Here is an 11674-nt window from a genome sequence, read left to right as displayed (position 1 = left end):
CAAACTTCTTTTCTAACCCACCTCTTTTAGGTTCAACCTTTTAAGAGGCTCGGAACTAGTTAATAATACAGTTTACTTTCTTTCTAAACCAGACGAATGTTTAAGCCATAAAAGGAAGGTAACATTTTAAAGTGAACACCTTTTAGCACCCAATACAATTAGGTGCATTAAATTCTAAAAAAGATGTGTACTTCATTGGGTAACATTTCGAACGGACTGCTTCGCCGTTGATTAATTTTAATCCGATTTACTATTTAATTCAAGGCATGCTTTTGTCTGACCTCATTAAAATTAGTAGTTACTCTAAAGTAGTAGACTTTCTATGATATGCTAGGTAAAATTGGATTATGCGGAGATCATACTTTTCCCAACTCTCCATGCTTTAGCAACAGTAAAAACAAGTTTATAGGTTCGGTGTAGACATTTCAAAAACCAAAGAACCCGATTTACAAATGTTATAAAAGTATGTAGACAACTACAATGCAACAACGAACAATGTCGGTAGGTATAAAAAGATGAATAACAAAGAATTAAAAGGTGCAAATTAGCATAGTCATCTGTCATCTACAAAGGCACATATTTTATAAACCCAATTGCAGGAGCGCCTGATGAAGTTTCGCGAGAACTTCGAGCCACTTGTAAAAAAACCGCGTATCAAATTGAAACTTTTCGGTTCCTCTTTGTCGGGTAAAACATCGCTTTCCGCATCTCTGCGCTCCGGGGTTGTAACGGGCTATTTGAAACGCAAAATGAGGACCATCAGCCATATTGCTGAGTGGCTTTCGGGAGGTGGTGCGTTCCTGATCAAATTACCATTATAAAAAATCGTTCTATTTGGACACTCAAGTGTTATTTTCCTACAGAAACCAACGCCAAATACATCAACATCTCCAAGCGAAAAACAAAAATGTTTTACGCCGACCATGATAACTATACGCGGGGCATTGATGTTAAAAGTCAGTTTAATTTGTTAGCAGACTTTTATCTCTTGACATCATTGATAATTTGTGCTAAATCTTTTTTTAATTTATTAATGGGAGATATTTTAATTAACCAGTCCCTGGTATTCCTTAAACAGGAATACCATCATTACCGACTCAATTAAAATTAGTATCGGTAATGCACTTTAAAAAGATTCAGCAAATTTCTTTGAAATGCCTTTCTTTCTAAATCACTGAAAGTGTCATCTGAAATCCAGCCTTGTGAATACTACAACCGAAGTAATGGGTAAACAAGCAGTAAAGACAGATTTTCAAGAAATAACATTCCCTTAAGTCTACATATTATCACGTTAGTCTAAGATAAGGTACTAGCAAATGAATAATCGAATAATTAGGGATAAAAATATTACCATCATCACTTGAAACTCATCATAACCAGTTTATAAGGAGGATATTTCAAGGTATCTGGTAAAATTAGACATTACTTTGAGTAATCTGTTAGAAATCGCACTTTCACAATATCCTTCTTGTCGTTTTTATTCTTAAATTCCATTCCTATTACCTGTGCTTGTTTAAATTAAAACCATGGACAGCAGTAGGGAGAATCCACTGGCTGAAATATTTATTTGAATATTACGGCAATAGTGTATGGTTTCTATTTTTGAGACCTTTCCCACTTTTAGACACACCAGAATTCAGCATATGGGAATTTTCCGGTTACAAGCCGTACTACTTTCTTTATTACTTCTTCATTGGCAATACGAGTTGCATCCATGCCGTCGTCTACAGTCTTAAAGATCCACCTTCCGTCCAGCGAGAGAAAGTTTCTTTTTGGCTTACCTTCATTCACAGTCGTCTATCGGCGCAAGAGGGTTGGTTAGCCCAAAATTCTAAGCCAAAGATAAGGTTTTTCATGGTAAACCAGGAGTTATTCCATCAAATAGCGAAGTCTATTACGTATCATAAAAAATGTACCTTGTTACCTAATTAATCTCAAATTCATTGAAAATTTTTGGGTTTATGAGAATTAAGTTTAAAATGCATTACAATTTTAAGACCACTCATAAGCTCCAAAACAGCATCTGATCCAACCCATGGCAAAACGTGGTTTTAGAAAATTGCCACCGATTACGTTCCATTTTAACATCGTGGGATCATTCGATGAGGAGAACTTAGAGGGCTGCACATCCGCTTGGCGTGTCCAGCTGATCTCTTCAAACCCCAACAGTACTATCTTGACCCAACTGTGTTGCCATTTCACTTACTGAATTTCCTTTGAATTTTAAATTTATTTGCAGGGGACTAAGTTTAGTTTCCTATCTAGTAAAACCTAAACCAGACTTTTAGTACGACCACTTAAGGATAAAAGTTAAGCATCCTTCCAGTCGGCTATGATTTGTGCAGTTGAAAGGCGGCATAATACTAGGGTGGAATATGCATTGGCGACGTACAGAAGGGCAGGAAGGTTACTGGCATGGCCCAAAGACCACGCCGTCCAGCGTAAATACAAAGGCAGAGCCTTAAGTGGCTGCAAAACTAAAGCAAAGAGTCAAATAAAAAGTCAAGATATCATAATTTGGTAATTTAATGAAAAAACTTACCTACATCAAGTGCCTAGAAAGCATATTAAAGGTTTTTGTGCACATTTAACCATCAACTCCGAACGTTAACATTAACATTCAATGCAAAAGTAAACAGTCTTAATTGCAAAATGTTTAAATTTTCAGGAACTAAATTTAAGAAAATATTTGATAAAAGAAGTGTATTATTCCTGGAGCATATTTAACTTTGCTTTAGTGTATTTGTTGTTCCACTGCAATTATAAATGGGACTGAAGTAACAAAATATTTTTTTATAAATCAACTGTAATTTCCGGTAGGTTGACTCGCCAACTTCCGCGCTTTTAATGAGTGATTCATCTTCTTCGAATGGGAAGCTGTTAGCAATTTGATGCTGAACTGACCCAAAGTGAATTAAAAATTAGTGGATTACTTATAGATATAAAATCCTTAAAAGTGCAGTGATAAAGGGAAGTTTGGACACATTGTAAAGTGATTTTTTGAAACTCCCGTTTTTTCTTGCCGCTCAACGATATCCTTTGTCTCATTGCGAAAGCTAAATTGTAAATAAGGAAAATGGGGTAGATGACTTGAATCAGTGAAGTCGGCTGCAGTTTCTTACACATTGGGATATGGCAACAAAAATTTGGCTAAAATTTTTCTGTATGTACGTTTATCATAAAGGATACCATCAGAATACAACAAGTAATTAATTTTATCGTTGAAATGGTCTTCCTTTCAAAACAGACGGTATATTGCAGTCAAAGGCAAAAATTGTCCTGGTGGCGACCCACGCAGATGAGGTCGAGTGCGCACGGGATGGAGAAGGCTATCTTTATCATGTTGGGGCCGCCAGACTCCTTCAGGATTTTCGTAGGCAGTTTAAGTAGGTCACACTGACCAAATAGGTTTGTATTTCATGTATTTTGTAGACAAATTTCCTGTAGTTTAGTCGGAAAGTAATAGTCCGGAATTCGAATAATTCATGGAAATGCTGCTGAGTAAATGAACACATGCATTTGACAGTGCATTGTGTAAAAAGCTTCAATAAGTAAAAAACCAGTTTATTGGTATTGGTGTCGCTTAAATTTAGGGTTCTCTTATCAAATTCGTAGTATTTTAGTAGCAAGCTACCGAAACAGAATCTTTCCAAACGAGTTTTGTTTTACGATCTACTTTTCCCACCAGAGACAAAACAAAAGTGTATAACTATAAGATGTTTTCAAAAGCTAACATGTATCGCATATACACCCATCTTTACCCTACAAAATTAAGTGGGGAAGAATATTAGGTTATAAGAGGTGCCACAGGATGGAGTTGGTAGTTTTGAAATTAGATGAGTGATAAAATACTAAATGATAGCTTGAACTCCAAAGCATTTTAATTCAAGGACATGGGATATAAATGCTTGCGATTGAAAACCGCACACTAGAACAAAATATCAAACAATTAATTTTCAATCATAAACTATTCAGGTACAAATTAGCTATTCAACCAGATCTGCATGTGTTGGATGCCAATTCACCAAACACCGTGGAGATGAAGTTTTTCAAGCACCGACTCCTTAAGCTCAGGGATCAAGTCGTTTTGGTATGACTAAGTTTAATATGCGTATTTATGTGCCACGTGTTTATTTATTCTTTTGTAAAACTGTAGTTAGTAAATTATAGAATACATTTCGTCCTCTCTAAAAAATAAATCCTAGCATATGCCAGAAAACGCAAACCATGGAAAAAGTCCACCTCTGTACATGCGTTCGATCGTGTGCCTGATGCCTGACATTTCGAACCATGCCTTACTTGTAAGGGTTGCAGTGTCTTCCTGATTTGCATTCAAAATGGCGTTTCACGCCTTTTTTGATTGTTGACTTGGGTAACATGACACCCTTCTATTACCTACTGGGTTATTGTTAGCACAATCTCACGCTCTCTACTATCCTGAGGATCAACAAATACTTATTTTTGATAATTAAAGTTTAATATCCACTAGGGTACAAGTGATTCCATGACGAAGTTTAGTCCGCTTTGAATATCAAATGTACTATAAAATTCTGATGGTTTAGTCATTTCCAGCCATTAATTATTAACGCATTGCTGTTCGCAGTTAGACAGGATTAAATATGCTCATTGTACATCATACGAAGCGATATCACTTCTACATTCGCTCACTGACCACTTTTGTTCCAGGAAATACCAACAGTTCCCAGCATTGCTGAAGTCATTTCCAATCGTCTGGAAGAGTGGAACCGGGCACATTATGTCTCCATTAAATACTGGCCCCAATTCATTCACCTAATCCAAACCCGTATCAATCCTCTATGCACAGAGGCCATTCTGCGGGAAACTGTTCAATATCTCCAGTATACAGGTGATGTGAGTTACTCCTCGTCTCAGAAGCAGTTTTCACATTCCAATGCATCCGACTGGAAGTGAATGCAATAACTCTGAAATTCTACAATCCAATATCTATAATTACCACAAATGTAGGATTTAAACTTGCGTTAGTATTACTCACAAAAAGTGAATGAAGCCCGCAAATCAAAGAGATATTTGGTGGTGATCTCAAAGCATAAAATGGTCATTGTTGATTACTGCAATAATAAATAATCCCTTTGTATAGACGCTTGAATATGCTTAAATTTGACATTAACATTTCTATTTTGCGGTCATTTTTATATACATTATTATTCAACTGCGGATTTATCAAGTCCCTTTCCCTTTGCTGAAATGAATCATTTTTGATAGAATTTACATCAGTTATCTTTTAACCATTGGTCGTTGAGGTATTGGCTCGATCCTTGGTAGTTATCTTACAGATAATAACAATATGTGATCTTAAACAATCAAAACTTTAAAAACAATTAAGCAATCTCTTCTATTGTGTTTGAAGCCGGTGTGATATGCTGGATACGTTTAACCCAGTATTTACTTAACAAAAATAACCTACTATCCCTCAATCAACTAAATGCCACGAATTTTAACCCAATAAAATTAAAGAAGTGCTTACAAACACCATTGTAAGAATAAAATTTTGCAATCTACCTTTAAGAATTTTGGAACATGTTTGGGAATAGTTGACCCGCTTTTTTAAAATAATAATGATGTTATTGCCCCTAGCTGATCGTGCTGGAGACAGAAGACGAGAACGACTTGATAATCCTGAATCCCTCGTGGATCCTCACGGAGGCCGTAGGCAGTCTTTTCTCACAGGACAGCATCAGTCATGCCCGCGTAACGGGCAGTTTCACCACCGACGACCTCCACTTCCTCATTACCGAAAGTGATGTTGACATGGTAGTCGAGGTACTGACTGCCCTTGAGTGCTGCACCGTCTGTCCAAACGTCAAGGACGGCGACGACGGCGTCGGTGATGATGATAGTCTTCTTCAGTCAGAGGAACGGAAACAATCAATCCATTCATTTTTCGAGGACGCCGTGGCAGGAACCACTCTGGAAACGTCTCAAGCTGAGGAGCTGCAGCTGGAGATCCCGCGGTTAAATCTGATCCAACCCTCGGATTTAACAGAAGTCTGGGGAAGTGGAGAGGGAATGCTAAGGACCGGGGTGCAGTTCAGAGCATCGGGAGCACAGCTCATTCACCTCTTTCCACGCATTCAGTGTCGTTTGCGGAGGGCTGTGACTAAGATTTCTGCGCGGGAAGGTCTAAAGAGTCCGGAGCTTGTTCAGTGGCTTCATGGGAGTAGACTTACCTTCAACAAAGCCCTTGTCAATATTTGTCTTGTCTGTGAGGAAGCGGAAGGGGTGAGTTGTGAGAACAGTGTGGATGATTTATACCTTCAGAGTAAGCCTGCCTCTTTTTAGATATTTTAATTACCACTTACGATTGTGCTGCACTCGTCAGAGGGAGTGACGACAGTTTGAATTCAGTAACATTAAGGCTAGATATGGGAGAGTTAGATTTTGTAAGATTTTACTGCAAACCATTATTACACTTTAAATACTGTGCGGATTTTGGGAATGAAGTACAAATCTTGCGGTTCGAGCATTGAGTTATTGCTTTGAATTTTCCGGTTGTTCAACCAAAGTTCTTGATAATGGTCGAAAAATTAACGATCGCATCTCCTAAATTAAGAAAGTAGCAAACATGCTTCGGTATTTACTTCAACTTTACGCTTAGTAAGCATATCCCCCAATAACTCCTATTTTAGGTTGCAGTAAGTTCATGCAAACACTTTGCAGCACTTTTTAATGAAATCATCAGCTACGAAGCCAAGCAGCTAGTCAAATTCTCTAATTATAAACTATATTAACTAGTTTTTACGATAATTGAAAGGATGTTTTCAATGTTTCCAATTTTGTCCTTATTCAGTGGTGGCCTTTTAGGAGAAACATGTGAAAGTCACCACATTTTTTACTATGAGATGTTCAGCTATGACCAGAATATTTCGCATAGTGATTCCAAAATGACAAATAGCGATTAGCGTTACTTGTAGTCAAGTAGATAACTAAATTTTAAACCCCCTTTTTCGAAAACAATCCAAAAATCGAGCCCATTTGGCATAATTCTGCGTTTTTTACAAAATCAGAGTAATTAAGCAGCCGAGCTCATTAAATGCGTCTAGTTTAGAATGTCATGTTGGGTGTGATACATAGTAAATAACCAAAAACCAATTCCTTTATAAAAAAAGCATGAACGAATTCTACCAATGTACCCAATTATCTCTGCGAAACGTCTCTGCTTGAAATATGATTACATCAGTATCTCCTGAGCACTTGGTTCAGAAACAAAACTAGAATAGATATATATGCTTTTTTACAGGCAATCGAAGTGAAACTCGAAACGCACAGCTCGTTGACACTTTTAGCGTTCAGCTGTTTCCACGATACCATCATTCTCGTTCGTGCAGCCCTAGATGAGATTGTCCCTCAACTCTCAGTATCCAATTGCCTCCTCATCTTTAAAAGCACCGCCTCCAGAATCTGCAAAGAAGTGGTTTCCCAACCGACAATCTTCCACCTCCTCTCCAACGATTCAGGGACTCTTACTCTGCTCGAAGGAACTCTTTTCCTTCAAAAGCCCCAACTCCGGTCCTGTTGCTGGTTCGGAGACCGTATTCCAGCATCGTGGATCCGCGATGAGGTGCTTCTTGGAGTGTGCTCAGAGTTGGGCAAAGACGACGATTTTTCGGAGGCTCAACTGAGGGACTTAAGTTGTCATCTCAGTAATGATCCACAGACTGTGTGGGTGGAGCTAGGTTCTTATGACAGTCGGTTAAATCGACTACTACAGCTGCTGGTGGATTGGCGTGATTGTTCAGGCGATGGCACGGTCGGTCGACTGATCTCCTCTCTCGAAGCCGTCGGACTGACGGCGATTGTGGCACCGTTACAGGAGAGCCTGCCAGTCTTTGTGATGAAGGAACCAGATGAAAGTGGCTACTAAATACATCTTGTGGTTCTAAAAGTGAGCACCTATTTCTAGGAGAAAATGGGTTTCCGATCATGATGGATAAGATGGCTGTTAGTTATTGTTATACCATCATTAGCCAATATCATGACGTTCATGGTATCTTGATTTATTTTCTATTGCTCACACATTAGTGTTATTGGATTTTTAAATCATCTTCCCACTTTTATGTGAAGATATAGCAGTGGTTTGAACTTGAGGAAGTCTACTTAGGCGAAGCAGATTTTAATTTCGCTCCTTCATCTTCGTTCATCAACTAATTAAACCAAACTGAAAGTTACTAGTTGACTTGAAAGCCACCTTGTGGTTGCAATAAAGCCTTTTGTAAATACCCTACCACCTCGCAGTAGAGGTAGTGGGAAAATTCTCCTCTTTCTTAGGGAATATGTGATTTGTAAGAGTGCAGCATATTACTACCCGTCTATTGTTAAATCCAAAGAGTAAAATGCAGACCTACTATTTATGGGAATTTCGAGCCAAGCAGATAACCTTCGATATTATCAATGCATTGCATCAAAGCACAGTGAGTACGCCGTAGTTAACTTGAAAAGACCACTGACGTAGTCCAAAATTTGCAAAGATGCAGCATCTTCTCCCTAATAAGTAAACAAACTTACTGCCTAGATTCGGGACGTCTAGAACTTCACTATCATTTAACATCAACATCCACTGTTTGAATACACGTACCATCAGAATAGAAGCCAGACCGATTGAGGCGACTTAGCAAGTCAGGCCCCCCCCCATCTACCTTAAAAAAATATTCCTCGGCCAACAGCCCCCGCACCTGCAATCGCAACACTAGGGTAAAAATCTGAAGAAACAGGCATGCACGAAAGAGGATATGAATATGCCTCTAAATATGTGCAGTGTGGAATCACAAACTCTGCCGAACCGTTGCGCATAACTAAATGAAAGTCGAAAATATTGGGTACCCAACTATAAATGAAGAAATATCACGAAGTATGATATCTCTATAGGAGGGCGTGTTGGAATAATTCAGCCTTGGGGATAGGGAAGCGAAGCTCAATCGTGTTTCTTGTTTGCTCGTTTGAAGGAACGCATTCCATCGAGTGCACCACTGATTTTGAACAATATAACCAGAACGGGGTAGGGAAGAATTCTGAAACAAAGTCAAGGTATCGCAAACTGACAGATCCACAACCATACAGACTAACATAGTACAGTCGGTTGTGCTAACATACCGATGCACAAGAGGAATGAACCAGGTTATCCACGGGATGTAGACAGTCCTCTCCCGATAGCGAATTGCCTTAACAATCCGTTTAGCGACTTTCTCAGGCTCCAAAATGGGCAATACAGGTAATCTATAAAGTAAACAAAAAATATTGAAGCACTAAAAACAGCTTTGACTCAACATATTTTAGTTTAAATGCAAAAAGCCACGTCGATGCAAGTGAGAATAGACACCTTATCAACTAACCTAGAATCGAAACCTTCGAACATGCCCGTATCGATAAGAAAAGGACGTATGTCAGTAACTGCAATGCTTTTGCTCATTTCCAAGGCTTCCATTTCAAGACGGAGTGTCTCCGCCATGGCTGATAGCCCCGCCTTTGATGCACAGTAATCACTTAAGCCCGGACAGAGAGTCTGACTTGCAACAGAGGACAGAAACACAAGATGCCCCTTGGCTGGATTATCAAAACATCTCTCCGTATTGCTCACCTCAGGAATAACACGCAGAGATTGTGGGATGCGCTCCATGGCAGTTTTGTAGGCACTACCAAGCATTCCAGGCAAAAACTCCTTTACCAGCTGTTACAATAAAATTAAACCCAATGTACACTAGAAGGAATGAAGCGTACAAATCAAAAGACCTAGAACTTACGTAAAAAGGTGCAAGAAAATTCACTTGGATCAATTTTTCAACTTTCGCCGAGGGAATATCAAGAAGGAAGTTACCATTGACAATAGCAGCGTTGTTAATGAGCATTGTAACTCTTCCATGATCTCTACGAATGCCCGCTGCACACCTTTTAATAGCATTACGGTTACTGAACCAGGTAAATACTAAAAACTGCCAAACCTAACATCACATTCATAGCATACCAGAGAGACATTATGCTGCTTTGAGACGCGCGAGGCAGTTTCTTCCAAGCCGACGATGTCTTTATCGAGGGCAATAATCCTGTCGCAGTATTTTGATAGTAATATTGCTAAAAGTCTGCCAATCCCACTTGCAGCGCCTAACAACCTCAAAACGTGATTAAATGTAAATTACCTGTTATGAGAATGAGGTCCTTCGATAAGTCAGCGGGCTTCCTAAGCAAATATTTGCGGGCTAGAAAAGCGACACAACCAAGAACGGATAGTGCAATCAAAGCGTACAACATTCGCGAATAGAAAAGTATCAACTGAGACACGTCAGGCGACAATTAGAAGGCAAGTAACCGAATAGACCAATACGAAACAAGGGCACCACTCAAAAAAGGCTTTAGATCATAATAAAGAAAAAAACCTTTTGCTGATAGAAAGCCAGACAAATGTCAACTGCACTGACCATCCACTTCAAAAATAATAGTAAGGACAGAGTAATGCTTGGAAGCGAAGCGATTTTGTGACACTCAGTGTAACGACAGTGAATTTGCACTGAAGCAGAAAATTCCCTGCGGACACTTTCAAAACTTCTTAAATGTTTCACTTCGGAAAAAATGCTTTCAAATTTGAAGTATTATGCCATCAAAGAACAATGCACCCTATATACAAACAAATTCGTAGAATACCTACGCTAACAGATGGGTCAAGCACCGAACATGCATGAACAAACTCATATATTGCTACAATACAAGTTTGTTCAATTGTATCTTTAACTCGAAAGGAGGTCAGGAAATGTGATCCTTGTGTTGGATCGAACGGTATCGGTGCCCAAAGGGGGAATATTTCCCAAACTCGCTTAATCCACTATATTTGCAAACCAGTTTTAATCGCTACGCGATAAAGCATGCCCTCATCCAACTTCCTAACTAACTCTAGGAATATATGAGCCAGGACGGAAGACACAAGTGCCTAAGCCATAGGTTGTGCAGGTTCGCCAATTATTAAATTGTTTCTTTCAAGTTAACTGTGGCACTCTAAATCTTTCATGAAGCAGAATGTGTTATCAACCGAGGAGCTGAGAGACCAATTGCATGGCTTGACAACCGTATCATCTGGCGAAAGTACAATCTAAAAAGACTTTAGTTCTGCTTATTCAAGCACTGCGTCAGAACCGCCAGAGCACTATGTGGTAAAATAAAAGCAAAAAACTTTTTGAAGGTGCTGCATAGTTTGCTTTCACGTGATCAAAACAAGCACTTGAATTTGTTAGGATTTGAGGTGTAGCGTATGTATTACAGCATTGGGAAGCGTCTTGCAAATTCGCTGAGCAGGAAGCTTGACATTTCTTGAAACAACAACCTGGGCAAAATTTGATGCATTTTCCTGTGCTTAGTCAACAATAAACAGCGTTAACTGGCGTACGGCAATTAAACACTTTTAAGTCCTACCAGAATGCATTTTGGCGTTTTGTGTTTAATTCATCTAATGTCATTGCCAAATGTGTACTTCCACAATTTTAAACTTGATAGATCTCTCCCGATAAATGGGCGGCCTTGCATTTTGTAGGCGAATTAAAATTGCAATGAATGAATAATTTCACCATTACTTTACTTCAAAAACTAAAATCCTTTAGTGGAATATTTTTAGTCTTTTGTGATGTGTTTTGCGCATTCTTAGTTTTTATAATTA

General features: G+C 38.8%; 2 protein-coding genes across 2 annotated transcripts in view; one reads left to right on the top strand and one right to left on the bottom strand. All coding sequences in view use genetic code 11, as the record gives it.

The window, feature by feature from the left end:
• The window catches only part of EGR_00982 (Death-associated protein kinase), a gene marked incomplete at both ends in the record, with an annotated part of 10134 nt that extends 2231 nt beyond the window's left edge, over positions 1–7903 (top strand). The window contains 8 exons of the mRNA XM_024490231.1: positions 600–792; positions 864–956; positions 1625–1813; positions 3248–3386; positions 3976–4090; positions 4687–4872; positions 5617–6261; positions 7280–7903. Of these exons, the coding sequence (XP_024355634.1) occupies positions 600–792; positions 864–956; positions 1625–1813; positions 3248–3386; positions 3976–4090; positions 4687–4872; positions 5617–6261; positions 7280–7903 (2184 nt within the window). The remainder of the gene's footprint in view (positions 1–599; positions 793–863; positions 957–1624; positions 1814–3247; positions 3387–3975; positions 4091–4686; positions 4873–5616; positions 6262–7279) is intronic.
• Positions 7904–8950: 1047 nt separating this feature from the next.
• Positions 8951–9881, bottom strand: EGR_00981 (Epidermal retinol dehydrogenase; the record flags this gene model as incomplete). Its single annotated transcript, XM_024490230.1, has 4 exons — positions 8951–9047; positions 9130–9252; positions 9369–9703; positions 9777–9881. The coding sequence occupies 4 exons, from the start codon at positions 9879–9881 to the stop codon at positions 8951–8953; spliced, it is 660 nt and encodes a 219-aa protein (XP_024355633.1).
• Between the last annotated feature and the right edge of the window lie 1793 nt (positions 9882–11674).

Source organism: Echinococcus granulosus (assembly GCF_000524195.1).
Source record: "Echinococcus granulosus chromosome Unknown EG_S00003, whole genome shotgun sequence".
Lineage (NCBI taxonomy): Eukaryota > Metazoa > Platyhelminthes > Cestoda > Cyclophyllidea > Taeniidae > Echinococcus > Echinococcus granulosus.
Note: the sequence above shows the minus strand (reverse complement) of the source record. Positions and strands in the feature narration are given on the sequence as shown.